Below are 27532 nucleotides of genomic sequence, written 5' to 3'. Positions count from 1 at the left end.
ATGGCAGGTGATGCCCTCATGGTCATGAGAGGCTTGACAAAGCTGAGTAAAGCAATCCTGGAAACCCAAGCAGGTCAGCTTCGGCAGGTGTTCCTTGGGGGTGATGCAGTTACCATTGCAAGGAGTCTCCAGGCCACTGCTGAAGAGCAGTTCAGTTCTGCCATGGGCAAAGTGCAGGTAAGCAAAGCTCTTTCTTCACAGTCTAGGCTGAAGTTTTGCTTTTCCTCCAGCTAACTTTTCAGCTTTGTTGTGAGAGTGACTAGCAACTCCTATTGCCTTACTGTGAATGCCTGCAGTGCCTGAGTCTCTGCAGAGTACTTATTGCAGAGAAATGACAGCCTAGCTGCGTGCCCGTCTCTGAGCACCACAGATGGGTACGGAGTGGATCACAGAATGGTCTGTGTTGGGAGGGACCTCCAAAGCTCATCCAGTCCAACCCCCTTTGCAGTCAGCAGGGACATCCTCAACTAGATCAAGTTGCCCAGAGCCCTTTTGAGCCTTACCTTGAATATCTCCAGGGATGGGGCCTCAAGCACCTCCCTGGGCAACCTGTTGCAGTGTTCTACCATCCTCATGGTGCAGAACTTGTTCCTAACACCCAATCTAAATCTGCTCTTCTCTAGTTTGAAGCTGTTGCCCCTTGTTGTCACTGCCGGCCCTTGTAAACAGTCTCTTTCCCATCCTTCTTGTAGGATTTTAAGTTCTTTTCTGACAGTATTTCTGTTATTACTTGCAGGAACTAGGAAAACAGCAGGAGAACTTAAGAGGCCTCAGTGAAGATTTTGGGAAGGACTATGACTTCTCAGCCCAAGAGCGATCTGATGCTCCAATGGACTTCTCCACTGCCCCTGGCAAGCTTCACCAACACAGCAGCGAAGGCCCTGCTTACTCTTACACTGCAAATGGACCTTTAAGAAGTGCTGGTGAGCCTGGAGATTCTGACATAAGTCAGAAATCTTCTCCTCCCAAAATGGATGCAAGGTTATTTGGAGGCTTCAGGGACCCTGGAAATCCTTTTGCTGCTACCTTTGGACAAAAAAGGGCTTTTCATCAAGACCATTCCTCTGTTGGTGGATTAACAGCTGAAGATATTGATAAAGCCAGACAGGCCAAAGCAGGTGCAGAACAGAAACCCTACAAACAGATGGTATGTGATTTTGGTTTTTGGTTTTTAATGAAGGATTCTCAGTACTAGGGTTGCTGTACTGGATTGTCCTTACTCATCTTCTCCTTGGTTTCTCTCATGTCCTCCTCTTCTGCTGTTCCCTTTTGTGGAGGCAAAACAGGGAAGTGACAGTGTTCATTGAATCTGTGGTACTTACTCTGTCACAGAATCACAGAATGTTAGGGTATGGAAGGGATCTCTGGAGATCACCCAGTCCAACTCCCTGGCCGAGCAGGATCATGTAGGGCAGGACACACAGGAACACATCCAGGCAGGTTTTGAATGTCTCCAGACTCTGTGGAAGCCTGCTCCAGGGCTCTGCCACCCTCACAGTGAAAAAGCTTTTCCTTCTGTTCATGTAGGACCTCCTCTGCTCCAGCTTGCACCCATTGTCCCTTGTCCTGTCATTGGACATCACTGAGCACAGCCTGGCTCTGTCCTCCTGACCCTGCCCTTCACATCTTTATCAACATGAATGAGGTCACCCCTCAGGCTCCTCTTCTCCAAGCTAGAGCCCCAGCTCCCTCAGCTTTTCCTCAGAAAGCAGATGTTCAATATGTCAATAGCTTTTCTTTCACACCTGCCCCCTCTGTATCAGATATCCTGAAGTGAGAGGAAGTTTATGAAGCATACACAGGATTAGGATTCATTTTTATGTTAGCAGGAGCTCTCTTTCACTGGACTATGAGGACTCCATGTATTTACCTGTTACAGTAATCACAGAATGACAGGGATTGGAATGAACCTTTGGAGATCATCTAGCCCAATCCCCCTGCTAAAGCAGGTTCACCTAATGAAGGGTCTGTATTTCATCCAAGTTTTTGGGGTGAAATGGGGAGCAGGTGGCTACAAAGGTTTGAAGATTGACCTGGAGTCTGTCTTCCTGAAGGGCCCTGTTCCTTTAGCTAGTTTTTTTGCTATGGCTGAGAAGAATGAATTGGACCTAAGCTTCTCTTAGTGAAGGCTGTGGCTTCCTGTGTCTTGCAGTCCTTCTAGAAGTGAAGGAAACTTTGCCTTGAGCCTTCATAGACTGGAGAGGAGCATAGCTCACAACTGTTGCTTTAGTGCTTTATGCCCTTATGTGAAACAGTGCAGAAAGACCACAGATGAATTCACAGTGGAGACACCTGCCATTTGCTCTGACCTTCTGCCTCCTTCACCAGACCCACTGTTAGCTGCTATTGTAGGTTTGCTCATGCAGGATCTTGCTTTGATGAAACTGCTTTTGCTGCTCCAGCTGGTGTGTGTGTGTGTGTGTGTGTGTGTGGACTTTTCTACCTTCTATGAGTTTGAATTCCATGTATGAGAGGGAGTTTGGATTGGTGTTGTGCTGCTTCTACAGCTTCCAAATGCAAGGGCTGCTGAGATGAAAGTAAAAAAAGGGATTGCTAAATGTGGTTGGCAGCTCTTCTACCTTTCCCCCCATTTCATCTGCTCCTCTGCTTACTGTATGTTTCCATTCGTGGTGTCTGCTCTGCAGGGTGTTCACTTTAAGTCTTTCAAAATACATAAAGCTCAATGCTGAAGAAAGACTATGCGTAGCACAGAGTTATTTAAGTGTTTTCCAAGTTGCACCCTGAATCTGCAGCTATCTGGCTGCAGCCCAGTTGCTTTGTGGATTTCTTGTGGGTTGATTTTCCTTTTCCCCCCCTCTTTCTGCTGCAGCTCAGCGAGCGAGCCCGGGAGAGGAAGGTTCCTGTCACACGGATCGGACGGCTCGCCAACTTTGGAGGTCAGTTTGCACCCCCACATCTGCACTCACTGTGCTTGCACATCAGAATCACAGAAAGGTAGGGGTTGAAAGGGACCACTAGAGATCATCCTGTCCAGTGCCCCTGCCAGAGCAGGATCCCCTAGGGCAGGTCACACAGGAATGCACAACGATTAATGTCTGGCTGTGGCACAGCTCCTGCTGAAGCTGGAGTTGGCTCTGTTCAAGAGGGACAGGGATAGGACAAGGGGCAAGGGATAGAAACTCCAGCACAGGAGGTTCCACCTCAACATGAGGAGGAACTTCTTCACTGTGAGGCTCACAGAGCACTGGAACAGGCTGACAAGGGAGGTTGTGGAGTCTCCTTCTCTGGAGACTTTCCAGCCCCATCTGGATGTGTTCCTGTGTGACCTGTGCTGGATCCTCTGGTCCTGCTCTGGCACGGGGGTTGGACTCGATGATCTGCAGAGGTCCCTTCCAACCCCTAACATCCTGTGAGCCTGTGTTCTCAGGTTAAGCTTGCTAATGAGAAAGTGCTCCCCACAAACAGCTGGCTAGCTCAGAGCTTTTTCCTTACAGTTATGGATCTTGGCCTTCAGTCAGAATGAAGCTGTACTTTGACTTCTGTCTTCTGTCTACTCTTTTATCATAACTGCTACTGCGATAGCACGGCAAAGAAAAAAGCTGCCCACCTAACCAGACCTTTCAGGTGCATTCTGGGAGCTGCCTGTAAACAAGAACTGCAGAGCTGGCATGGGTTTGTGTTTGTGGCAGGCTGATGTGTTCCTGGAGTTTAGTTTTTGTGTGCCTCTTCTGAAATGGAAAACAAAGTCATTCTTCAGAGGGTAGGGCAGAGGGTTTGGGAACACATAGCAGAACTGCAGATTTTCATGGCAACACATACTGAGCTGTGCTGTTGCAATGAGAGGGAGAGAGTGAGGTGCAATTAGTTCTCCAGTCTGTACAAGTACCCTGGTCCTGCCTATTTGATCAGGGGGTTGGAGCACCTCTGCTATGAGGACAGGCTGAGGGAGCTGGGGGTGTTCAGCCTGGAGAAGAGGAGGCTCTGGGGAGACCTAATAGCAGCCTGCCAGTACCTGAAGGGGGCCTTCAGGAAGGCTGGAAAGAGACTGTTTACAAGAGCCTGTGGTGACAGGACAAGGGGCAATGGCTTCAAACTACAGAAGGGCAGATTTAGATTGGATCAGTAAGAAGTTCTTCACTATGAGGGTGGTGGTTGCCCAGGGAGGTGGTTGAGGCCCCTTCCCTGGAGATATTCAAGGTAAAACTCAAGGCTCTGGGCAGCCTGATCTAGTTGGGGATGTCCCTGCTGACTGCAGGTCAGACTGGATGACCTTTGGGAGGTCCCTTCTGGCCTGGACCATTCTATTTGATTTGACTTTGCTGAGGAAACTCCTTCTAGTCCCTACTGTCCTTACTGTCAAGCAGAGGCAGCTGGAGCAGCTGTTACTTTAAATAGTTGTTTTCCCAAACTTATCCTTGCTGCTTTTCTGAACAGTGGTTAAATATAAACCAGGTCTTTTTTTGGTATTGATTTATGAGGGTGGGGAGATGATAGTTGTCAAGGTTTTATTTACCTAGCCATCGCTTATAAACCATTTTCTCCCAGGAAAGGCTGTCAAGTGGAACAGATTACCCAGGGAGGTCATGGATGCCCCCTCCTTGGAGGTGTTCAGGACCAGGCTGGATGAGGCTTTGAGCAATCTGGGCCAGTGGAAGGTATCCCTGCTCATGGCAGGGGGTTGGAACTAGGTGATCTTTCAGGTCCCTTCCAAACTAAACCATTCTGTGAAGGTCTGAGCTTGTAAGATGAAGCTAACTGAAGCCTGTGTGAATTTTCTTTGCAGAATGGGACTCAGTGTGTTAAAAAGCAGCTAAATATCTTCAGGTATATTAACAGATAATGCTTATCTAATGTCTTGTATCCAAGACTAAATATGTTCCTGAGAAAAAGGGAATTATTACAGTGTTGCAAATGGAAAAGATGATCATAGCTAGTCTTACTTAGCTAATCATCAGATGAGCAGTCTCATTGTGGTTTTGTTGTGACTGTAGGTGTTTTGAGATGATAGCAGCCTGCCTAGGCTGTGAACAGTTTCCCTCAAGCAGCATGTAAGGCCCTTGTGGTTCTTGTGATTCTGTTCCACAAAATCTGATAGAAAAGCACATGTGCAAAATAGACATCCAAGTATTACAGATGCCAGAAGAAAGAAAAACAGCCTCTCAAAGGTAATTCAGATCAACTATTATATATATATATAAAAAAACCCCACAGTGTTCTTCCTTTTTCTGTCTCTGTGTCAGAGTAGGAGGAGCCGGGGGCAGAGACATTCCATGCAGTACAGGAATAAACAGCAAGTGGGTTTTGTGCTAACATCAGGTTTTGATACTGGCCAGAGTTCATTGCAGGTGCCCTGGCTTCTCAGCATGCTTGGTGTTCTGTAAAGGGAAGCAGGATTCCTGATCTGCTTTTTGGAGTAACAAGGCCCACTTAAAATCTCACTTAAGTGTTTTTAAGCTCTAGTACCATACAAGTCTCCATTGTAATCCAGCCTTGATTTCTACCCAAAGTTTCACTTCACACTTGGCTGTCATCTTCCAAATTTATCTCTGGCTGCTTGCTGACAGCTGGTGGGTGTGAAGTGGCAGGTGAACAAATTTTCTATGAACTTTGAGTTCCACTGCTGTGGTCGTACACTCCAGCACTCAGCACTCAGGGCTGTTGCATGTGGAAAGGCTGACTCTTGCTTCAAGGGGAAATTGAACTAACTGCCTCTCTTCTCCTGACCTCATATTTAAAAAGAACCCAAACAAACAAACAAAAAAAAAACACCCAACCCCAAACCCAAACCACCAAGCCCTGCCTCCCCAAACCAAACCCAGGAAGGGAGAGCAAGGAAGAAATGATTGTTTATGGGCAGCATCCCCAGTCCTATCTCTGTGTGTCATCTGTTTTTTGTTCTTGCCCTTCTCCAGCTGTCATGCTGGCAGGACAGAACTCTAGCTTTCAGACTGCTTTTAGGGTGACTTTGTGTTGCAAAGATGATGTTCAGATTCTCTGGACTCTGCTATCTCTTGTTAGCATTCATTGTTTATCTTTCCCTCTGAATCTTCCCTTGCAACAGCAAGGAGAAATAGCACTGTCAGTACAATGGCTAGAAAGCAGCAGGTGTAGTCTGTAGGCAATGGGTTTTTTCCAGTTTAAAAATCCCTTGGTGGTGATTTGGCAGGATGGGTAATGCTTGAAGAAGATGTTTTGATGGTGTGGTGAGTCTGAAGTAGTTGTGGGCAGCCTCATACGGGAAGGGCTACCCATGAGGAGCACTTCTTAATGGCCAAATCTTGATCCTGACCCTTAGGAGCTTTCAAATGGCTTCTAGGACTGCATGGGAAGAGGGACTCTGTTTATAGTGAGGAGCAGCTCCTGCTTACAGATTGCATGAGGTGGAAAGGGATCCTCTAAGGTCATCTTGTCCAACACCCCTGCAGGCAGCGGGGACACCTCCAACTAGGTCAGGCTGCTCAGGGACACAGCAAGGCTGATCTTGAATGTCTGCAGGGACAGGGCCTCAACCACATCCCTGGGCAACCTGTTCCAGTATTTCACCACTCTCATTGTGTAGAACTTCCTCCTGATGGCCAACCTAAATCTGCCCTGCTCCAGTTTCAAACCATTGTCCCTCATCCTATCACTCCAAGCCCTTCTAAAGAGTCCCTCCCCAGCCTTCCTGTAGATCCCCTTCAGATACTGAAATGTAGCTCTAAGGTCTCCCTGGAACCTTCTCTTCTCCAGGCTGAACAGCCCCAACTCCCTCAGCTGAAGCAGATAAAGCTTCTTTTGTCCTTTATTTTAATCTGTGGCTGAGCCAACACCTCGAATTGGCTGCTTTCAAGGGTGAGAGAGCACATGGAGTGCTGGTGTTTAGTCTCATGGTCCTACTGCTGCTGTGTGGGGTTACTCCCCAGCATAGCTCCTTGCAATTGGAGGTTACCACACTGTTTGGAAAAGGTGAGCCTCGGGTGCTGCTGTTCATCATAGCCCTGGTTCAGGTGGAAGGCAGACAGCTAATGAGCGCAAATGCTTAGACAGGAGTCACAGAGCCTTAAACCCTGCTGGCAGTGGTTTAAGCTAAATGCAGTTTTGCTTCCCCCTGCTGTGGTAGCATGGTGGGCAGGGAGGGAGATTTTCTTCTTCCCTGAGAATTGTACTTTAAGAACCACATTTGTGAGCTTCTTTTTTTTTTTTTTTCCCCCTCTTCTAAGCCCTGCAATCTGAGTCTTCAGCAGGCCATCAGCCTGAGGACAGGGTTCTGAGTAGCAAACACTGATGTGCTTTATATGAGCTGGGCATCCCAGAATGGCAGAGCTTATGATAGCTGGAGTGCTGAGCTGAAGTACAGGAAAGGAAGTTCAGTATCAATTCTGAAGATGACTCCACTGCAAAAGCCAGGATGCTCTAATCAAGGTGTTTTGCTTCTGTGCATTTGACAGTGTGGCTTAAGGCTGATTACAAAAATGCTTGTGTATGTGGCTCAGAGGGTTTAAAACTCTGACCTGGGTCTTTTTCCTTCTTATTTTTAAAGGACTAGCTGTTGGTCTTGGCATTGGAGCATTGGCAGAAGTTGCAAAGAAGAGCCTTAGACCTGAGGAACGCAGTGGTAAGCCCCTTCTGTATTCTCATTCTTGATTATTATTATTATTTTCCCCCCTTATTTTTATCTACTTCTCAGGCAGAGTTTACCTGCATTTGAAAGATTGTATTGTTTGGAAAGCTGGGCTGGTGAGGCAGTCGGAATAACAGGGGAATGTGGGTACTTCTTTTATTTATAACATAATGCTTCTCCACTTCCAGACTTTCAGTGGTTGCACTCTGAAATGGAAGGATGCTCTACCTAGTAGGGACTCCCAAGGATGACTGCTCTCTGCAAAGAGAGACTTTCTGGACATGTTGAATGGCAATTCTTTATTTCCAGTATTTATATATATATATTTCCCCCCCTCCCCCCTGCCTTCTTTTTGTACTCTGCCCTGGTGAGACCACACTTGGAATAGTGTGTTCAGTTCTGGGCTCCCCAGTTCAAGAGAGATGGGGATCTACTGGAGAGAGTCCAAGAGAGCTATGGGTTTGATTGGGGAACTTGAACAGCTCTCCTATGAGAGACCTGTCCTATGAGAGGGGCTGTTTAGTCTGGAGAAGAGAAGGCTGAGAGGGGATCTGATCAATGTCTATCAATATCTGAGGGGTGGGGGCCAAGATGAAGGTGCCAGGCTCTTTGCTGTGGTACCCAGTGATAGGACAAGGAACAATGGGTACAAGCTGGAACACGGCAGGTTCCAGCTCCACATGAGGAGAAACTTCTTTACAGTGAGGGTGCCAGAGCCCTGGAGCAGGCTGCCCAGAGAGGCTGTGGAGTCTCCTTCTCTGGAGACTTTCAAAACCTGCCTGGATATGTTCTTGTCCTAGATGATCCTGCTTTGGCAGGGGGATTGGACTCAATGATCTCTGAAGTTCTCTTCCAACCCCTCACATTTTTGTGATTCTGTAATTCTTCTGAAGGACTCTCATAACAGGTTAAAAGGCCACGCTGAAGAACTTCTTCCTAAGATCCAGTCTAAGCCTATTCTTCCTCAGTTTCAAACCATTACCCCTTGCCCTATTGCTAGACACCCTTATAGAACTCCTTCTGCAGTCAATGCAGAGCAGCCCAATAGAAAAAAAAGGATCTTTGGCTGGCAGTTGTTGTTTCTCTCCATGACCTGAGGTGTTTGAGGCTAGGTGCATTTCTTTGCTCTGATTTAAAAACATGCATTCAGACAAACATGGCCATTCCTGTCAAGAATTCTTGACAGATTGTTCATACCTGTTGGAAGCTGATGATTTGCTTTGCTTGTAACAGAGGAGAAATTGCACAACCATTGGCATTTCTCTGCTTGGCAGATTACTTTCTAATTGGGCACGACCCAGAGTGAAAAAATGAGCTTGGAGGGCTGTGAAATTTGAGGGGATAACATGAGCTTTGTTGCTCTTCCTCACAGCATGAGGAAGGATCCTTCAGAGGACAACAAACACTTTTTCTTTGCAATAAAGGAATTGCACCTTCAGACTTCTTACTCTTGCTAGGAAAATGATTGCTTTCCTCTCTAATTGCAACTTGGTGCCAGAAGTCTTCTCTGCAGCCTGAAGCATGCTTTGTAAAGAGCAATTTTCTTGAATAAACCTTGATTAAAGAATAAGGCAGAGGGCTGCCAGTTTCAGTGCTAGGCATGGGAGTTACAAATGACAGCAGTGAATACCAAGCTGAGGCTGAAGTCAAAGACTGTTTCAGCCCTTGTGCACTCTTGGAGCTTCTTAGGCCAAGAGCATGGGGAAGTCTCCAGGTGAATCAGGTAAAGCCTCTTACTAGTGTCCTCAAGATGTGTTTCCTACAGGATTTTACAGCTGTGGGTAAGACTCCATGAATGAGGACTCCCCTTATGGGCTCTGCTGCTGCAAAAATGCATGGCAGAGTATGTGCACACAGTTTTGAGTCCAAGATCCCCATTTTCTTACAGATTTTATTTTTGTTCTGGTAGTCCCACCCTTAGCTGTTCTTGGAGGAAATCTCTTGATTTAGGGACCCCTCTACATTTCTTTAAAAAAAATCCCTCTGCACCTCTTTCACAATTTCAGCTTGAGGCATTTGTGTCCAGCTTTTCTGGCTGGTAGCTCCATAAGCACAGGCTAAGACCTGTCTCTGTTGAGGATGACATTGTCCTGTTCTCTGGAAGCTGGTGGAAGATGTCTTTTCCCTCCCCACTGCTGCAATATTAATAACTCTTTGGCACTTCAGACATAAACAAGAGAGATGTGTGTATGCCCAAAGGCATGCTGAAGAATTTCATGCTCGCTGACATCCAGGAGTGACAGGAAAGTTGTTTTCTCTTGGTTACCCTCTTTTTGTCCAGTCAGTGCAAATGGAAGTGTCTCCCACCTCTTTCAAATGGAGCTAGAAACAGTGGTCCTTGAGTCACACAACCCCAAGCTAGAAACTCCTGAGCTGCAGGTGAGCCCAGCAGCATGGCTTGTACTGCTCCTTTCAGTTGCTCTTACCAAATGGAGGGAACACAAATGTCTATACTCCTGCACGTTCTCTAGCAACTCTGCTAGTGCTGATCTGCCTTTTCCTGCTCAGATTCCCCATCCTTGCTTAGTAGGTACAGGGCCTTTCCTCTCTCTCTATCTGGGTTTTGTCTTGTTTCCATAAACAATTAACTTCCCAAGGGATTTATCCTAGAACAAAAAAATCTGGTGCAAGAGTTTGTGAATTTCTCTCTTCTTCATCCAGTTATGTCCCGGACACAAATTCTTTCCACTGTCAAATTCCTCTGAGTAGGTGCAGGAAGGGTTTTTGTTGGTTTGTTTTGGTTGGGTTGGGTTGGTTTGTTTTTGGAGGAGAGTTTTACTCACAGAATGGTTTGGGTTGGAAGGGATCCTACAGATCATCTAGTTCTAACAGGGACACCTCCCACTTCTATTGATATTTTTTTCTGTCCCTGATGAAGTAGGTAAAAAAAAAGACCAAAAAAAAAAAAAATGAAACCAAAACAAAAAACCAAATTCAACCAGCAACAACTTTGTGATCTTAAGATGGGGAGAAAAATCGTTTGTGGCATCAAAAGGTGCCAGCCACTTTTAGGGAAAAAAATGTTAACTTACTGAAAATCAACATATTTCTTCATGAACTTGTGCTGGGTTTTATCCCTACTTCCTTTGCACCTAGCCTTGGAAGCCTGTGTCTGTTCTCCCTGCCCTTGCCATTTACCTAATCCTGCTTTTGACTCTTGTTTCCAGGTCACCTCCTTGTTTGTGTCCACTTTTAGCCAAGTACATAAAAAAGGCAACAGCTGAGCACGAGCTGCTGAGCAGCCTGGTGTTCACCTAGTGCCCTTTTGGGCTTCACTTCAATGAGAAGCACACCAGGAGAAAGGGATGGGGAGTGCCTGTGTCTGGCTCTTTCTCTGATAAGACTTGTAATACTGTCAGGGTTCACTGGCTTCTGGAGGTGACTTCAATCATTAACTAAGTCCTTGAAGTCCTTTGTTGTGCCGCAGACTGGGAGCAGGATGTTTTTGTGTGCCGGTGGTGTCAAGGAAGGTAAAGCTTCGCCTCGGTACTTTCCCTGGCTCCTGTGTGTCCCAAGGAGCTCACACAAGGGATTATTTACCTCATCACTGCTAAGACCACAGAGTTTTCCTGCTGGGACAGTTGAGGTGGGATTGCTGAAAGTCAGAGCTGTTAAATGGCCCCAAGCACTCCGCTCCCAGAGCCAGCTTTTCCTGTGAGTGGATCCTTCTGCCCTGGGCAGCTGGACATGTTCAGTCTCTGGGACTTCTCACAGCCAGGATCCAGCCTGGAGGAGACCTTAACACTCTACAGCTACTTAAAAGGAAGTTGTAGTCAGGTGGGGGTCAGGCTCTTCTCCCAGGCAACTTGTGACAGAGGGTTTGGCCTGAAGCTGTACCAGGGGAGGTTTAGGTGGGATATTAGGAAGGAGTTCCTCACAGAAAGGCTGATCAGGCACTGGGATGGACTGCCCAGGGAGGTGGTAGAGTTGCCATGACTGGAGGCCTTTAAGAAAAGCTTGGATGTGGCACTTGGTGACATGGTTTAGCTGATGTGGTGGTGTTAGCTCATAGGCTGGACTTGATGATCTCAGAGGTCTTTTCCAGCCTCAATAATTCTGTGATTCTGTGACAACATGCTCTGAGAGTTCCTGTGTGAGATGCAGAAAGCTGTGTCTGCTCTCTGTGGAGCTGCAGTGCCTACTCTGGGTGTGCAGTTGCACAGCAGTATGTGTGTGTGAGCATGCCTGTTTCAGGCAACAATCATTTGGTATGAGAAAAGAGATTTGGTGCCAGTGTGAATCCCTGCTTCTACCCTAAGAAGTGCCAGCATCTTCTCAGTCTACACTGATGTGCTGCCAAGGCTTTTGACAGTTCTCCCCTGCTGTGGCTCAGCTTCTCTTCTGACACTGCAGCCTATGGCATGGCACCTGGGAGAGCTTTCTGCAGTATGTTAGGTTGAGCTAAGTGATAGTGAGTCCAAGCACCAACATCTGCCCAAGATTCTGGACAGTTTGCATGGCAGCACAGACGTTTATGGAGGCTGCGACTTGCTGCTGTTGGCTCTCAAGCCAGCAATGTCAAAGTGGTCCCAAGACATGTCCCAGCTTCAATCTATGCCCCTGGACTGCAGTGAAGGCACCAAGTGCAGTCCTAGTTTGACTTCTCCCCGTATTGTGGCCTTTTAGTATCTGAAGGAGGCCTACAAGAAAGCTGGTGAGGGACTTTTTAGGGTGTCAGGTAATGATAGGATTAGAGGGAATGGAACAAAAATAGACATGGGTAGATTCAGTTGGATGTTAGGAAAAAGTTCTTCACCATGAAGGTGGTGACACACTGGAACAGGTTGCCCAGGGTAGAAGCCTCATCCCTGGAGGTTTTTAAGGCCAGGCTGGATGTGGCTGTGAGCAACCTGATCTGGTGTGAGATGTCCCTGCCCATGGCAGGGGGGTTGGAACTGGATGATCCTTGAGGTCCCTTCCAACCCTGACAATTCTCTGATTCTCTGGGCATATCTCCTGTTGAATGTGGGCTAGCAGACCAAAGTGAGCTTGCTGAGGTAAGGATGGTGTTCACCCATGTGCTTTCTCTCCCTGCCCACAGGAAAGAAAGCAGTGATGGACTCCAGCCCGTTCCTGTCGGAGGCCAACGCAGAACGAATCGTGAGAACCTTGTGCAAGGTCCGGGGAGCGGCACTGAAGCTGGGACAGATGTTAAGCATTCAAGGTAAGAGAGGTCCTCAGCTCTCCTTAGTGTTGCCATGTTGGGCAGTTGGTTTCTTGTGCTATATGGTCAGCTCTCTGGAGTCAGTCAGTCAATGTCAAGTGAGTGTGATGAGACCAGGCAAGTGGCTTTCCCATCTGAGAGCAGTGGTAGAGACATGTTTGATGGAATTCAGGCTAATCCCAGTATGAAATCACTGGAGGTGTGCAGTAGATACCACCACGTTCCCAAAGTCCCTGCTCTGTCAGGCACACAACTGGTTGGAACTGGCTGAAAATCAAGTGACACTGTCTGGGAATTGTAATGCCTGCGTTAAAAACATGCATCTAGCAGGGACACCTGCTCTACATGCAAGTGTCCCTGCTAGAAAGGAGGAGGACAGTGTCAAGACAGGGGATTCTTCCCCTTTAGTCTGCTCTCATGAGACCCCACCTGAATACTGCATCTAGTTATGGAGTCCCCAGCATAAGGACACAAAGATATCCAAGTGAGTCCAGAGGACAGCCACAAGGATGATCCAAGGGCTGGAGCACCTCTGCTAAGAGGATAGGCTGAGGGAGCTGGGGTTGTTCAGCCTAGAGAAGAGAAGACTCCAGGGGGACCTTAGAACTGCCTTGCAGTACCTGAAGGGATCCTACTGAAAGGCTGCAGAGGGACTTTTCATAAGGATGTCTAGAGACAGGACAAGGGGGAATGGTTTGAAGCTGAGGGAGAGCAAGGTTAGACTGGAGCTTAGGAAGTTCTTCAGTACAAGTGTGGTGAGACTTTGGAATAGGCTGCCCAGGGAGGTTGTGGATGCCTTCTCCCTGGGGATGTTCAAGGCCAGGTTGGATGAGGCCTTGAGCAGTTGAGTCTAGTTGAGAGGTGTCCCTGTCCATGGCAGGGAGGTTGGAGTAGATGATCTCTGAGGTCCCTTCCAATCTAAACCATTCTATGAAGAACACAATTCCATTCTTTGTTCACCAAAAGTGGTCAAGGTTATATTCACAGCCTTCTCCCATTATAGCAATCTGATTGTGGTCTACATGCAGTGTTGGCACTGAAGCTTTGCTTGGAAGTCCAGGACAGCTGATAATAAAACACCTCTTTTAAACTTGAGGAGAATTCAAACTGATACTCCATCCAGCTCTGAAGTCAGTGACCACAGGGGAAGGCATGAAGTGCCATCAGGGTCTGTACTAAACTGTTACAGTGCTGGGAGGTACCAGGTGTGCTGCATTCAAACCTTATCTGGACCTGTCCACTTGGCTTCCTGCCCAACTTCTTAGGGAAGGAAAGGACCAGCCAAAAATAGCTGTTACCCTTGTCTGGAAATAGCTGTGGAGATGTCACTGAAATTGGAGATGTCACTGAAATTGAGTCAGTGTCTGAGTGTTTGAAGGGCTCAGCTTGCTTGGTTTGTGTTTCTCCTTGAGTTGTAGATGTTGGCTGCTGAGGCTGGGTCTGGCATTGTATTAAACAACCTGGGCTAGCCAATACAGCAAGAGCGGCTCCCTGTTCCAAAAAGCCCTGACTGTGGCATTCCATCATTTTTCATTTGCTGATCACTTATTTTAGGTGTGTTCCAGACTGATGGCAACACTAACAAAACAAGGTGGGAGGCTGTGTCAAAGCTTTTGTCATCCTGTAAAAAAGTGCCAGGTGCCAAAGACTGATGGTTCACAGTGCAGATCCAGAAGGAGCTCTTGGGCTCCTTGCTTTCTGTGGCCAGTGTCTCAGGAAGGAGGGGTGGGTCTGGAAATCAGCTCTGAAGTTAACCTGGGACTAACTAAATTCTAAAGACTCTATTGATGTGTGCCCTGGGCTTGGATGTGAGTTAAGAGGGAATAGCTGTGAAAAAACTAAGATGTAAGGAGCAGAAATGCACTGGATTTTTGTCACTTGCCTTCTGCCTCCTACTGTTACTGAGCTCTGGCATGAGTGTCACACACTTGCTGCTTGACTTCACTGTGGTATCAAGAACATGCAGGCCTTCAGCAACCTCAGTGGTGCTGCCCAACCCTCATTTGACTCGAGACAAGCGTGTGGAGTGCTGCAGTACCTGGTGAGAACACAGGCCCCTGGTAACTTTGCTGAGGGACAGCTGTGAAATGTAGCTCTTCTTCAGCCTTCTCTTCTGCAGGCTGCACAGCCCTGTTTGATGACCCCATTGGTGACAGAGCAGACGCTTCTGTCAGTGTCTGGAATGCACACCCCAGTGCCATGTCTGGCCTGCTGGCAGGGTTCTACTGTCACAACTGGAGTTTCACTCCCTGCTCCTGCAAATCCTTTTGATCCCTGACTTGAAGTGACAGAATGGGACCTCCTCTTGAGAACTCCTACTGACTCCAAGTGAGGTTTTTTAGTATTTTGAATGCTGCTCATGGCTTCAGTGGGAATTTGTGAACAGTACTGAGTGCTAATGTCATGTCTACATTATGGAGCTTTTGCTTGCCATTCCTCCCCATCCTTCTTCTCAGGATGGTGCTCTTAAAGTAGCCTCCAGAATCATCAAGTTCAACCCCCCTGCCAGAACAGGATCACCTAGGGCAGGTCACACAGGAACATATCCAGGCAGGTTTTTAAGGTCTCCAGAGACGGAGACTCCACAACCTCTCTGGGCAGCCTCTTCCAGGGCTCTGTCACCTTCACAGTGAAAAAGTTTTTCCTCATGTTGAGGTGGAACCTTCTGTGTTCTACTTGGAACCTGCTATTCCTTGTCCTATCACTGGGCACCACCAAAAAGCCTTTTATTGTGCTGCTTGTGCTCAGGACTTCTTTTTCTCTCTTCCTCTCACTTCTAAGGTGTGATGCCTCGGAAGGTGCACTTCTGGTGCCGTTTCTGGATATGGAGAGTTTCTGAACTAGAATGATTTCAGAAACCTTCTGTGGGGCATGCTTGGGGGCAGGAGAGCTTGACTTGTCTGTGTGCAGGTGCCTGTTGGTTTGTGTGCTGGAGAAGCAGAGAATGCAGTGCTGTTGCTTTTCCCTTGGCAGATGATGCCTTCATCAACCCCCATCTGCAGAGGATTTTCGAGCGTGTCCGTCAGAGTGCTGACTTCATGCCCATAAAGCAGATGATGGTGAGGAACATTCCTTCCTGCTTATGGGGGAGGAGGGGACAGTAAGAGAGTAACCTGTGGCAGACCCCAGTAAGGGAGGTGGGTGGGGATTTTTCTTTCAGTAAATGTTGCATAGTTTCAGGTAGGGGTAACACATCTGATTCCTTATGTCATTTATGTGCTGCCTTTTCCCTCCAAAGCACTGAAACTTAGCTCTGGACAGAGGTAGAAGCGTGTTTTGGCTTGTTTTGATGTCCCAAGACTGTGCTGATGGAACAAGATGTTGCATACAAATACAATTACAGGGTCGTGTTGAATGTAGCCTCCTCTTCTGTCTCCATTCCCTCATCTCATGGCTGTTAAGCCAGTGTCTGGAAATGCCTAGAAGCAGCTTGACAAGCCTTAGTCTGATGAGAAAGTAACAGCAACCTTGTCCATCCTTTTTTGGTTAAAGCTAACCCACCATCCAGGAGAGTCAGAACAAGGCAAACTCAATTTTCTGTCCCAAATATCTGTGTTTTCTTTCTCCCTGCTTCCCTCTGAATTCAGCTGATGCAAAAGGAATTGCCAGTGCTGAATCTGAAAGACACTGAGCAGAGCCAGAGCTGGCAGCTCAGCAAAAAGGCTGTTAAAGCAGGCTGTGATGTTTAATTGTCACTATTGCCTTCAAGAGAGTCACTCTTGCATGCCTGGATTGCTTCTCTTCAGCTGGGCAGTAAGAGGAAGGAGGAGAAATATCATAACTCCAGGCTCATTTTCTGGAGGATGACAAGTGGCACCAAAAAGGAGACTTTGTATCATGAGGGCAGTGATGTTTCTGCTCAAGATCACTGTCCTTTAGGCCGCAGCAGCAGAGCCTCACACAGATCTGATCAGCATCTGCTTAGTGCTGAGCAGCACTGCTGGCTGGCCCATCCTTCTGATGGTGTACAGTGATGTGAGAGGGAGGACAGTCTAGAAAGCAGGGTGTAGGTACTCTCAACTACTGTAAGCTGTGAGAGTCACCTCAGAGGAGTGTGATTTCCACTAGTGAAAATCCCAAACCTTTTCTTTTCATAACCTTAGGGGACTGTGATTTCCACTAGTGAAAATCCCGAACTTTTGCTTCTCATAACCTGAGTGTGATTGCCACTGGTGAAAATCCTAAACCTTTTATTCCCACATCCTGATACCTTTGTTTGTAGAAAACCCTGAACAACGATCTTGGCCCCAACTGGAGGGACAAACTGGAGTCCTTTGAAGAACGTCCCTTTGCTGCTGCTTCAATTGGTCAGGTTCACCTGGCACGCTTGAAAAATGGGAAGGAAGTTGCCATGAAAATCCAGGTGAGCTTCAGACCAACTTTAGCACTTTCCTGTGCCCCACAGGAGGGCAGGGGAGCTGTTTGAGCATGCTTGCTGCTTAGATACATAAAGACCTTCATGCAAGTCAAAGTGTGGGCCCAGTGATACCTTACCTAGTGCAAGGTTGTGCAGCTTGAGGCAGTCTCTGACTCCCCACAAGTGGGAAACACCTCCTAGGTAGATCACTGCAGTGTGGGGATAGTGATGGTGAGGGACTGCCTGTGCTTTTAGGGCCCTACCTGATCAGTCCCCTCCCTGGGATGTGCACATGCCACTTGCCCTTTTTCTGGCTGCAGCCCAAAGGTTGAAGAAGTTTTAAGTGATAAGCAGGCACTGAGTATTGAGCAATGACAGTGACCTTTCATGTGTTGGAAGAGTGCCTGTCAAAGGACCTGAACAAGCCCTTCTGGTTGCAAGGAGCTACATCTTAGCATGATGTCTGTCCCATTTTAGATGCTGGGCTGTAAAGAAACTTTTAGAGGAGAGGGTAAGCTTTTACAGAAGCACAGAATTATTGAGGGTAGAACAGACCTTTGAGATCATAGTCCAGCCTATGGCCTAACACCCCCACCTTGACCAGACCAGGTCACTAAGTGCCACATCCTATCTTTCCTTAAACACCTCCAGGGATGACAACTCCACCTCCTCCCTGGGCAGCCCATTTAGAGGTGGTGCAGATAAGCCCTGGTTGATAGCCAGCCTGCAGGTGGCTGTGTGGTAGGAGGATGTTGAGCTGGAAGGAGTTTTTATCTTGCTCTGTATAGCTTAGGTCATCACAGTCTCAACACTGCCCTCTCCCATTCTGTCCTGCAGTACCCTGGAGTTGCCCAGAGCATCAACAGTGATGTTAACAACCTGATGACTGTCCTGAGCATGAGCAACATTCTCCCTGAAGGTAAAAAGACAAGAGAGCCTTGGCAGGTACAGAGAGCCTTGGCAGGCTCTGCCTTCCCCCTGGCACATGCAGGAACAAGCAGTACACTGCATGCTTCTCTCTATAGACTGGAGAGAGGGAAGCAGCCCCGAGGAAACACTGAAGAGGACTTGAAAATTGCCACCTTTGCCCAGAAGCAGATCTCCTGCAGAAAGTGGGGGGAGGTAGTGGATGTGGGCAGTGGGTGCAGGGCCAACTTGGGGAGCCATGCTCTGTTCCCCTCTCCTGTTGCAGAGCCACCACTGCCTTGGCCACATGCCCACCCCAGTATCCTGTAAGAGGGGTGGGAAGTGCACCTGTGATATTTTTTTTTCTCTGGCCATGACTCTGTGTGCCCTTCATCATGAAGGACCCAAAGGGGCTCCTGGCAAAGTACAAAGTGTCTGGGCATACTCCCTCTGATGACTTTCCAGGCATGAAGCATGGGCAGTGTTCAGGTTAGGCTGTCCCTGTTATTTTCTGGTACATTTGGCAGAACTCATTCTTCCCTGTTTTCTGTAGCCTCCCATCCTCTGCTCTTGCCAGTCATTCTGTGCTCTTTCCAGACTTGTGGAGTCATGGAAAACTCTCACATTTGGAACTTGCTCAGTGTCCCAGCACACAGATTAAGTCCGTTTTCCCACAGGGAATCTAGGACTTAGTACTCATTTTTCCCAATTATCTGCCTGCAGCAGCTGTAGATTCATGGATTCACAGAATGGTTTAGGCTGGAATGGGACCTTGAAGGTCATCTGGCTCCAGTCCTCTGCTATAAGTAGGGACACCTCCCACTAGACCAGGTTGCTCAAGGTCTCTTAGTCAGACTGCACTTAGCAAGGCTTTAAAACCAGCCTGGGTGCTGACAAAACCTGGGTATGTCCTCTGTGGTGTCTGGCCTGAGAAGCAGATTGGTTTTCCAAGAGTGAGAAGGCTGAACCTAGCACCTCAGGCCCTGCCTAGGTGCTGCAGCAGTTCACCATCTTGGTCCTGGTGACTGTTTCTCCCTGTTGTAGGCAGGTAAGACTTTGGACCCTTCCTTGCTGCCTTTTCTGCTAGCCTTTGGGTACTTCTGCTCCTTGGTGTGTGTCTCTGCACAGCTATGCCAGTGTGGGCTGTAGGGTGGGGTCTGGGGGGTGACAGAGCCCTGTGTACAAAGATGGTGTGGCTGTGTCTTGCTTTAGGAGCACCTGTGTGGCCTTGGCCCAGGGTTACCCACAGAACTGTCTCTACTTTGCTCTTTGGCCCTCTGGGGCCTCCTGTACTCCTCAGCTCAGTGCTGGCTGGGTAGCAGACTGCTCCTTAGCTGCATTTCTGGAAAGCTTAGCCTGAGGAGCTCCTTTTTTCTAAGCCTACTTTCTTCTCTGCTGTTTGACTTTCAGGTTTGTTCCCTGAACATCTGATTGAAGTTGTGAGCAGAGAGCTGGCCCTGGAGTGTGACTACCAGAGAGAAGCTGCCTGTGCAAGGAAATTCCAGTATGTCCACACCACTACCTTCAACCCTTTCCATCTGTGCATGCTGTAAAAGGCAGGAGAGGTTGCTTAACTGCAGGGACAGTGGGGAGATGAATGCCATGCCCTGGGATGTGCTTGTGGGCTGAGCTGTCTGCCAGAATTACCACCTTGTCTCAGCCAGGCCTGTAGTGACTCAGCTGAACTGCGATGCTGAGCATGAGCCATGGGGGGAGGCAGCTGCCCTCTCTCTTCTGCAGAAGCCCACGGGAAGGTACTGCAGTAACTCTTGAGGCCAAGTTGCAGTGCTTGCTTTGGAATGAATCCAGGAGAGGGCCACAAGGATGATCCAAGGGCTGGAGCGCCTCTGCTATAAGGACAGGCTGAGGGAGCTGGGGGTGTTCAGCATGGAGAAGGGAAGACTTCAAGGGGGGATACCTTAGATGTGCCTTCCAATACCTGAAGGGAACCTAGAGGAAGGCTGCAGAGGGACTTTTCCTAAGGATGTCTAGAGACAGGACAAGGCGGAATGGTTTAAAGCTGAGGGTGAACAGGGTTAGACTGGATCTTAGGAAAAAGTTCTTCAGTAGGAGGGTGGTGGGACTGGAATGGGTTCCCCAGAGTGGTTGTGGATGCCTCCTCCCTGGCAATGTTCAAGGCCAGGTTGGATGATTTCTCCTGTAAGAGTGGTCAGGCATTGGATCAGGCTGGTCAGGGAGGTGGTGGAGTCACCATCCCTGGAGATGTTCAAGAAATGTGGACGTGGCAGTTTGGGACAGGGTTTAATGGCCATGGTAGTGTTAGGTTGATGGCTGGACTTGATCATAGAGGTCTTTTCCAAGTGAAACTATGATTCTGTGATGTACCAGCCTAGAGCCCTCCCAGTGTCACTCTCTGGCAAGAGATATGAGCACAGCAGCTGGCAGCAGCTCTGTCACTGGTGTGGCTTCTGGTGACTTCATCCCTACTGTAACAGTTAAGGAAAACAACTCCTGGCAACCACGGCCAGGATGTGAAGAGAGCTGGCATGAAGGGGCTGGGTACTGCCTGAGGTGTCACAGAGGGGCCCAGGTGCTCTCCAGGCTCCTAACTTTTTCCTCTCCTTTCTCCATTCCCTAGGGAGCTGCTGAAGGACCACCCCTTCTTTTATGTTCCAAGAGTAATAGATGAGCTGTGCAGCAAACACGTCCTGACCACAGAGCTGGTGTCTGGCTTCCCCTTGGACCAAGCTGCAGGGCTGAGCCAGGAGATCCGAAATGAGGTACTGTGGGGTGCTCCTGCCTCTCCCCTCGCTCATGCTTGGCCTGCCTGGTGACTGGTAGAGCAGGGGACACTTTGTGGAAGGCCAAACCTTGAGTACTGCAAAGCAGGATGGGATCTGGGGACCACCTAGAGTCTCTGTGCAGGGAACTTGGCAACGATGTTGGAGTCTCCCCAGGCTGGTTTAGGCCTTTGCAGGAGCTAGCATTCAGCAGGGAGGGGCTGGAGGGGGTGAATGGAAGGGTAGCTGAAAGGGAGGTAGCTTAGCTGCGTAACTCCTAGATGGCCTTAAGTTTGGGGAGGGATTGTCACCTCTGGGAGGGGGGTCTTGTTCTGCAGCTGCTCTGCTGGGCAGAAGCGCAGAATGATCTCTGTGTTGTTATCCCCTCTGTGGGACTGACCTGTGCTGCACAGGGCTACTGGAAAAGTACCTCTTGGTAAACAGGAGGGGGGATGTGGGGATGGGTAGGCGTTGGTGCTGAATATAGCAAGGGATGGGGGTGCTGTGGTGAGACAAACAGCTGCTCCAGGAGCAGAAATAACTGCCCTGGTATCTGGGATTTCTCTTTTTGTGTGTGTCTTTTTTGTGTCTTCCTGTGAGCTGTCTGTCAGCTGTTAGCAGGTCATTGGGGAAGAAAGCAGAGTATGTTCCTCTACATGAACAGACCCCAGTGTCACACTGGACTTCAAGCTCTGCCAGAGCTGGCTGCCTGTGACCCCTCAGCTGCAGGTTCTTAGGGCCTGTCCCCCTCCAGCGAGCTGCTGTGTCATCAGGGCTGCTTCTGCAAGGCTGCAAGGGGGGCTGTTGCTGCAGAACCCCTTCTTTCCTATAAGCAGCTGGCCTGGCTGACCTACAGGCCTCTAACCCAGATGGAAGTGTTGTGTTACAGGCTCTGTCTTGCATTCGGTGCTCACCTACCTCCTTCTTGAAGACATGCTTCACTCAGCTTTGCAGAAGCTCAGGGGCAGGATGAAACTGGCAGTTCTGCTGCTGACCAGGCTCCAGTTTGCATATCCTCACAGAATGCTAGGGGTTGGAAGGGACCTCTGGAGATGTTTGAGTCCAACCCCCCTGCCAGTGCACAGCAGCATGTGCTTTCATTCAGTAGCAGAGCCCTTGCTCAACTACCAACAGTGTTTGAAAAAGTGGCACCCACAGTTTGCTCCAGTGGCAACTGCAAAGCCAGCCCTGGGCTGACATCAACCAAACCTTTGCTTTTTCTATCAAAATCTTTCATATCAACAAGGGAAGGGACTTTTGACAAGGGCTTGTAGTGACAGGAGACAGAGAGAATGGATTGAAGCTTGAGGAGGGCAGATTTAGACTAGTAAAGCTCTGCTGTAGTAACTCAGCAGTGGACTCTTCAGGGAGCAAACTGCTCTTGCTTCTCCCACGCCTGTCAGTCCCAAGGTGTGAGCCTGCTGTTCACCCCTCAGGCTGGCTCAGTGCTGAGCCCAGCAGAAGCTTTGGCTGAGGAATACCTGGGGGGTGCACACAGCTAGTGAAGAGCCCTTGCAGTAAGGTTTGGTTCTAGCTCTGTGTTGTTTGGCAGTGTTATAGTGAAAGACTCTCCTGTTTAGCTTCTTTGGGCCTGTAACTGAACATGTGGAACCACATCTCATTTTCCATCACCTACATTGGCTTCATTTTGGTCAGGCTCCTGCAGGGTCCCACCAGAGTAGGCTCTAACACTTCGCTAGCCTCTCCTACCTCTGCTTCTGGATCCCTCTTTGCCCAGTGGAGATGTCCCTTTGCTCTCTCAGCAACAATCCAGTGTGTAGCCAAAGCTGGGAAGGTCAAAGGCAGGACCAGGACACAAGTAATGTGTGCAGCTGAACAATCCCTGGAGCCTGCTGTTCTCAGCTGCCAGATGCAGGCCAGCAGCCTCTCTGGAGGCACCTCTGGGGGCTGCCAGGAGCTACACCTCAGATTTATGTAAAACTCGGGTGGCTGCTGTGCTGCCTGCTAAGGATGTCCCATGGCAGGTGTGGGCTGGCAGGTGCTGGGAGGTGCTCCCTCGCCTCTTGAGTAGTTCTGCAGCATGCAGCAGGTAGTTCCTGCCAGTCTGGTGATGTGTCCCTGTTTGCTAATGCCCACTGTAAATCACATGTGTGAGTAGGGCTTGCTGCCCTCCTGACTTGCTGCTTTCTCTCCTTGCTTTTGAAGATCTGTCACAACATCCTAGTGCTGTGTCTGCGGGAGCTGTTTGAGTTCAGGTACATGCAGACAGACCCAAACTGGTCAAACTTCTTCTACGACCCACAGCTGCACAAGGTAAGCCCAAGCTGCTGCTGTCTGCCTCGACAAGAGCTGCCTTACACCAACTTCTGATTATTCCCCACTGCCACAGTTTAATGAGCCCTTGCTGAGGTTCTCTGAGTCCTGCCCTTGAGCCTCAGGCAGGTAGAAAAGTGAAACCTGTCCCATGCTACCTGTCCTTGCTTGGTCTGGGTAGGAGAGCAGGGCACCTGTGACTCTGGCTGCCTGCCTGTCTTTGGACTTGGATCTAGTCACAGCTACTTCTTGGCCTCAAGGTCTATCTTGAAGCTGGTCAGTGGGAAGTTGCAGCTGTCAGTGCTCTACCAGGACACTGGAGCCAAGGACTCTTTATTTGAATGCTTTTGTCTGAAAATGAGGGCAGAAATTGCAGCTGTCCTGCTTGTTGGTTTGGCTGCTTGCTTGTGTGCTGCAGGTCAGATGGAATTGCTTGGTCATCTGTGAGGTCTGTGTTGGAAAGTGCTGGGCAAAGGTTCTGTGCTGCTCTGTTCCCACACAGCCTGAGTGAGTGGAGTTATCAGCTGAGCAGGTGTTAGAGTGTGGGCACAGGTCATGGCTCCTCTGCCACCTACCAGTGCAAACATCTGTGCTGCTGTCAGGGAATAAAGGAGTTAGGGGAATGCAGAGCTGTGGAAGGGCTCTCCAGCCAGCTGAGCTTCCTGAAGACATCAGCAAAAGGTCAGGCTCTTGCTGGAGTGGTTGAGACTGTAATACAGATGGGTTTGTCCGTTTCCAGGTGGCTCTGCTGGACTTCGGAGCAACACGAGGGTTTGATGAGAAGTTCACAGATGTCTACATTGAGGTGAGAACTTGCACTGTGCCCTAGACTGCTGCCCTGGGCATCTTAAGAGTCTTGGCAGAGCTCTGCTGCTCTCTTAGCTGTATCACTGTGTACTTGAATTCATTGAGGGTGTGGAGGGAAGCAGGGCTGGAGGCAAGAGAGAGAGATCTGTTCCCCTTTCACCCCTTACCATAGTCTTCAGCACATCTGCTCCAAGCCTTTGGCTGTTTGTTTGGATGCTGAGATTGCATAGCAAAGATGGAGCACTGTCCTTGTGCTTACTGGGGACTCAGGCAGCAGAGCCTAGCAGAGCACTCAGAATCCAGTGCTTCTTACAGCAGGCTTAAGTGCTTGTCCTGTCCACTGTCTCTGCCTGTGATTTCTGGCCTGCTTGCAGACTCTGAAGTTCACATCAAGTCTTGTGTGCTTCCTTCATCATCACTCTGGCCTCCACCTGATAAATCCAGCTGCAGGGGCCAGAAGCTGTCACCTAAAGCTTCTCACAGCTCTCCTGTTTTGCTGGGGGAGGGTCTGGCTGCTGATTGAGCTGTGAAGGTTTTTTGATATCCCTCATGTTCCCTGGGCTATGCGTAGCCCTTACTGGGAAAAGATTTGGTGAACCAGTAGCTGCCTGGCTTTGGCAGTAGCTCTTAAACTGGCCAAGGTGCAGAGCCCTGAAGAGGAGGGCAGTGAGTGGGCAGCACGTGTGCCTGCAAGGAGTTGTGTGCTCAAAACAGCTTCCAGCCGTCCTCTAGGTCTCCTGAAAGTCTTCCTCCTCTTCAGGTAATCAAGGCAGCTGCTGACATGGACAGAGAGAGAGTTCTGAAGAAGTCCATTGAAATGAAATTCCTCACTGGCTATGAAGTCAAGGTATGGAATAGAAGGGTCTGCTCTTAGTGGTGGCCACCAATAAATGTGGCGTGTGATGGTGAACATGCCCAGCTTTCTTGATGTTGGTAGAAAGCAATACTGGTCTGAAAGCCCTGGTGATGAGAGAGGTGGGGGAAAGAGGTTTTGACTTTTGTTCTCTCAATTCTTTTTTGAGAGCGGGAGCACCCAAACCCCTCTCCTTCTGTTCCTCCCCATGCAAGACCTGCAGGTGATGACTGCTGAAACTTCATGACTGGGTGGATGGTCTGCAAGGTTTAGTTGCTCGAAACTGTATTGAGCTAATGTTCCTCAGCCTTGCTGGGGGCTGGAGGTGACCTTTGTTGTGGGGAGAGTCTAGTACCTCGAGCTGCTGCTGCTGCTTGCAGCATTTCTCCTTTTCCTCCCCCGCTGCTGGAAATGGCTGGTGACCTTCTTTCTGCCTCTTTCCTTTTGGGCAGGAAATGGAAGATGCCCACTTAAACGCTGTCCTCATCCTGGGAGAGGCTTTTGCATCCGAGGAGCCTTTTGATTTCGGCAACCAAAGCACCACGGAAAAGATCCACGGTCTGATCCCGGTCATGCTGAAGCATCGGCTGATCCCTCCGCCGGAGGAGACCTACTCTCTCCATCGCAAGATGGGGGGGTCCTTCCTTATCTGCACCAAACTGAAGGCCAAAATCCCCTGCAAAAAGATGTTCCAAGAGGCATACAGCAAATACTGGAGCAGCAGAGGCAAGAAGCCGGAGGAGTAGGAAGGATTTGAACTAAGGATGTCTCGTTCTGAGGGCACAGTTCAGCTGAGCCTTGCAGAGAGCGTTCTAAGCATCCCATGCCTTGCACCCCAGTTCTCCATCCTCTTGAGATGCAGCAGCTCTGCCCTGGAAGCCAAGGTTGTGTTTCACAAGGACAAAGCTGTTCTGTTGTGCTCTGTGTGTGTCCTATGCTGACTGCCAGTGCAGGAAGCTGTCTTTTTTGAGTGCTTCTCTACTGTGGCAAGGCAGCAGCTGACTACCTTGAGTGCATTGGTAATGTGGTGGTGGTGGTGGTGGCTGCAGAGTGACTGGGGAGGGGAAAGGAGGACAAAGAGTAGCTTTGAATATGGAAACCCTGTTTGAAATTCTTCCCAATTTTTTTTTCCTCCCCAATTTTTCTTTCAAAAACCTTCCCCCTCTTTCATGCCATGGTGGAATTCAAGTAGTTTTCATACTGTGGATGAAATACAAAGGTGTATCCCTAACACAGACATGTTCAGCACCTCCCTCCCACACTCTGTTTTGGTGGCAGTTTGAAGAGCCCTCCTGGATTTCACTGATTTAGTGCAAGGAGACAGAGTTGTGTGTACCTAGGATGAAGGTTTTTATGCTTTCTGCCTCTCTTTGGCTTGCATAGGAAGTACTTTGAAAAATCTGAGGAGAAGTGCCAATTTCTTTTAAACACACCTCTACAATGACACAACCCTTCTTGGGTCTGGGAGTCAGAGATGTCATCCAGAGAGCAGGATCTGAGCACACAGAGTGGGATTCTTCACTGTCTGGCAGGTTATCAGATTTCCTGAGGGCGAGTTAGGTGAGCTCCAACTCCTGACACCATCTGCTTGCTGGACTCCTAACCAAGAATCTAGTCTGTCTGTCTGTCTCTTTTGCTTTCCTCTAATGCAGAACATAAGGCAAGGCAGACACAAGTAATGTCTCTCAGGAGCATTTCAAGCTTTTGCTGAAGTGTCACACACTTAAAAGCAGCCACACAGGGTTAGTTTGTTGGGAGTCAAGATAGGAAATTGACTTTCTTAGAGTTTTTGTACTAAGCCTGTACCTGTACAACTTCCTGATTTCAATAAAAAAAGTGCTTGTGCAGTGGGGCCTTTCTGCCTGCTGTTTCTTCAGCTCCTGCTGCCAACTGAACCACGGCCTAGCCTGTGGGATAAACAGGAGAAGCTTTCAAGTCTCCTCTTGTTGCAGTTGGTTTTGCTCAGAGCATAGCTGCTGCCCTTGTAAGGCCATCCATCTGTGGGCTGTTGATGCCTTCATCCTTCCAGTGCAGCTCTGTCATCAGTACTGATGAATGGCTCCAGTACCTGCAGGGTGGCTGTCAGGAGGGGGGTACCAAGTCCTTTTCAGTGACACCCAGTGACAGGATGAGGGCAATGGATGTAAACTCAATCACAGGAAATTCCATCTCAACAGGAGAAAAAAAACTTCCTTACTGTGAAGGTGCTGGAGCCCTGGAGCAGGCTGCCCAGAGAGGTTGTAGCGTCTCCTCTGGAGATCTTCAAAACCCTCCTGGATGTGTTCTTGTGTGACCTACCCTGGGTGGTCCTGCTCTGCAGGGGGCTTGGACTCAATGATCTCTGGAGGTTCCTTCCAACCTCTAACATTCTGTGGTTCTCCAGACAGTGATGGTGATGAGGAGCCAGAGGGACATCAGCCTGGGCAGCTGTCTGGCTGCCCCTGGTAATGGACTTGTCTTCCTGTTTTCATTTGTTCAGTCACTCTATTACCAGTCTCTTGGACACAGATCTCTCTCTTTGCCTTGCCTCCACTTGTGAAGAAAGAGTGGCTGTTGGGAGTTGACGCTCACGTGGTGCTGGTAGGGCAGATGTCCTCATCTGGCAAGTGCCAGATATGTAGCTAGTCCTACTCAGGTGACACAGCCCTGAGAATGTAGTATCTTAAACCTCAGCAGGGAAGAAGTCCTCACTTGTGACACTTGCAAAGGTAAAAGAGCAGGTAAGTGAATAAATTGTTTCTCAGGAGGAACCTCTGAGAAACAGGAGAACAGGTTGTTGTGTTACCTTTATTCTGAGATCCTGAACCTCTTCATTTAGGACTTGGTTGAGAGAGTTTAATTCAGCTAAACTAGTGGGCATGTTATTCCT

General features: G+C 48.9%; 1 protein-coding gene across 1 annotated transcript; it reads left to right on the top strand.

The window, feature by feature from the left end:
• COQ8A (coenzyme Q8A) lies at positions 1-26502 on the top strand. Its single transcript, XM_054399268.1, has 14 exons — positions 1-177; positions 737-1147; positions 2831-2897; positions 7481-7555; positions 12603-12725; positions 15699-15784; positions 16948-17088; positions 17920-18001; positions 19399-19492; positions 20588-20729; positions 22896-23003; positions 23743-23808; positions 24571-24657; positions 25116-26502. Exons 1-14 carry the CDS (start codon positions 1-3, stop codon positions 25407-25409), a joined length of 1953 nt encoding a protein of 650 aa, XP_054255243.1. The 3' UTR covers positions 25410-26502.
• The last annotated feature ends 1030 nt before the right edge of the window (positions 26503-27532 follow it).

Source organism: Indicator indicator, chromosome 2 (genome assembly GCF_027791375.1).
Source record: "Indicator indicator isolate 239-I01 chromosome 2, UM_Iind_1.1, whole genome shotgun sequence".
NCBI classification, from domain to species: Eukaryota; Metazoa; Chordata; class Aves; order Piciformes; family Indicatoridae; genus Indicator; species Indicator indicator.
The sequence above is the reverse complement of the archived record's forward strand: the minus strand, read 5'-3'. Positions and strand labels throughout refer to the sequence as shown.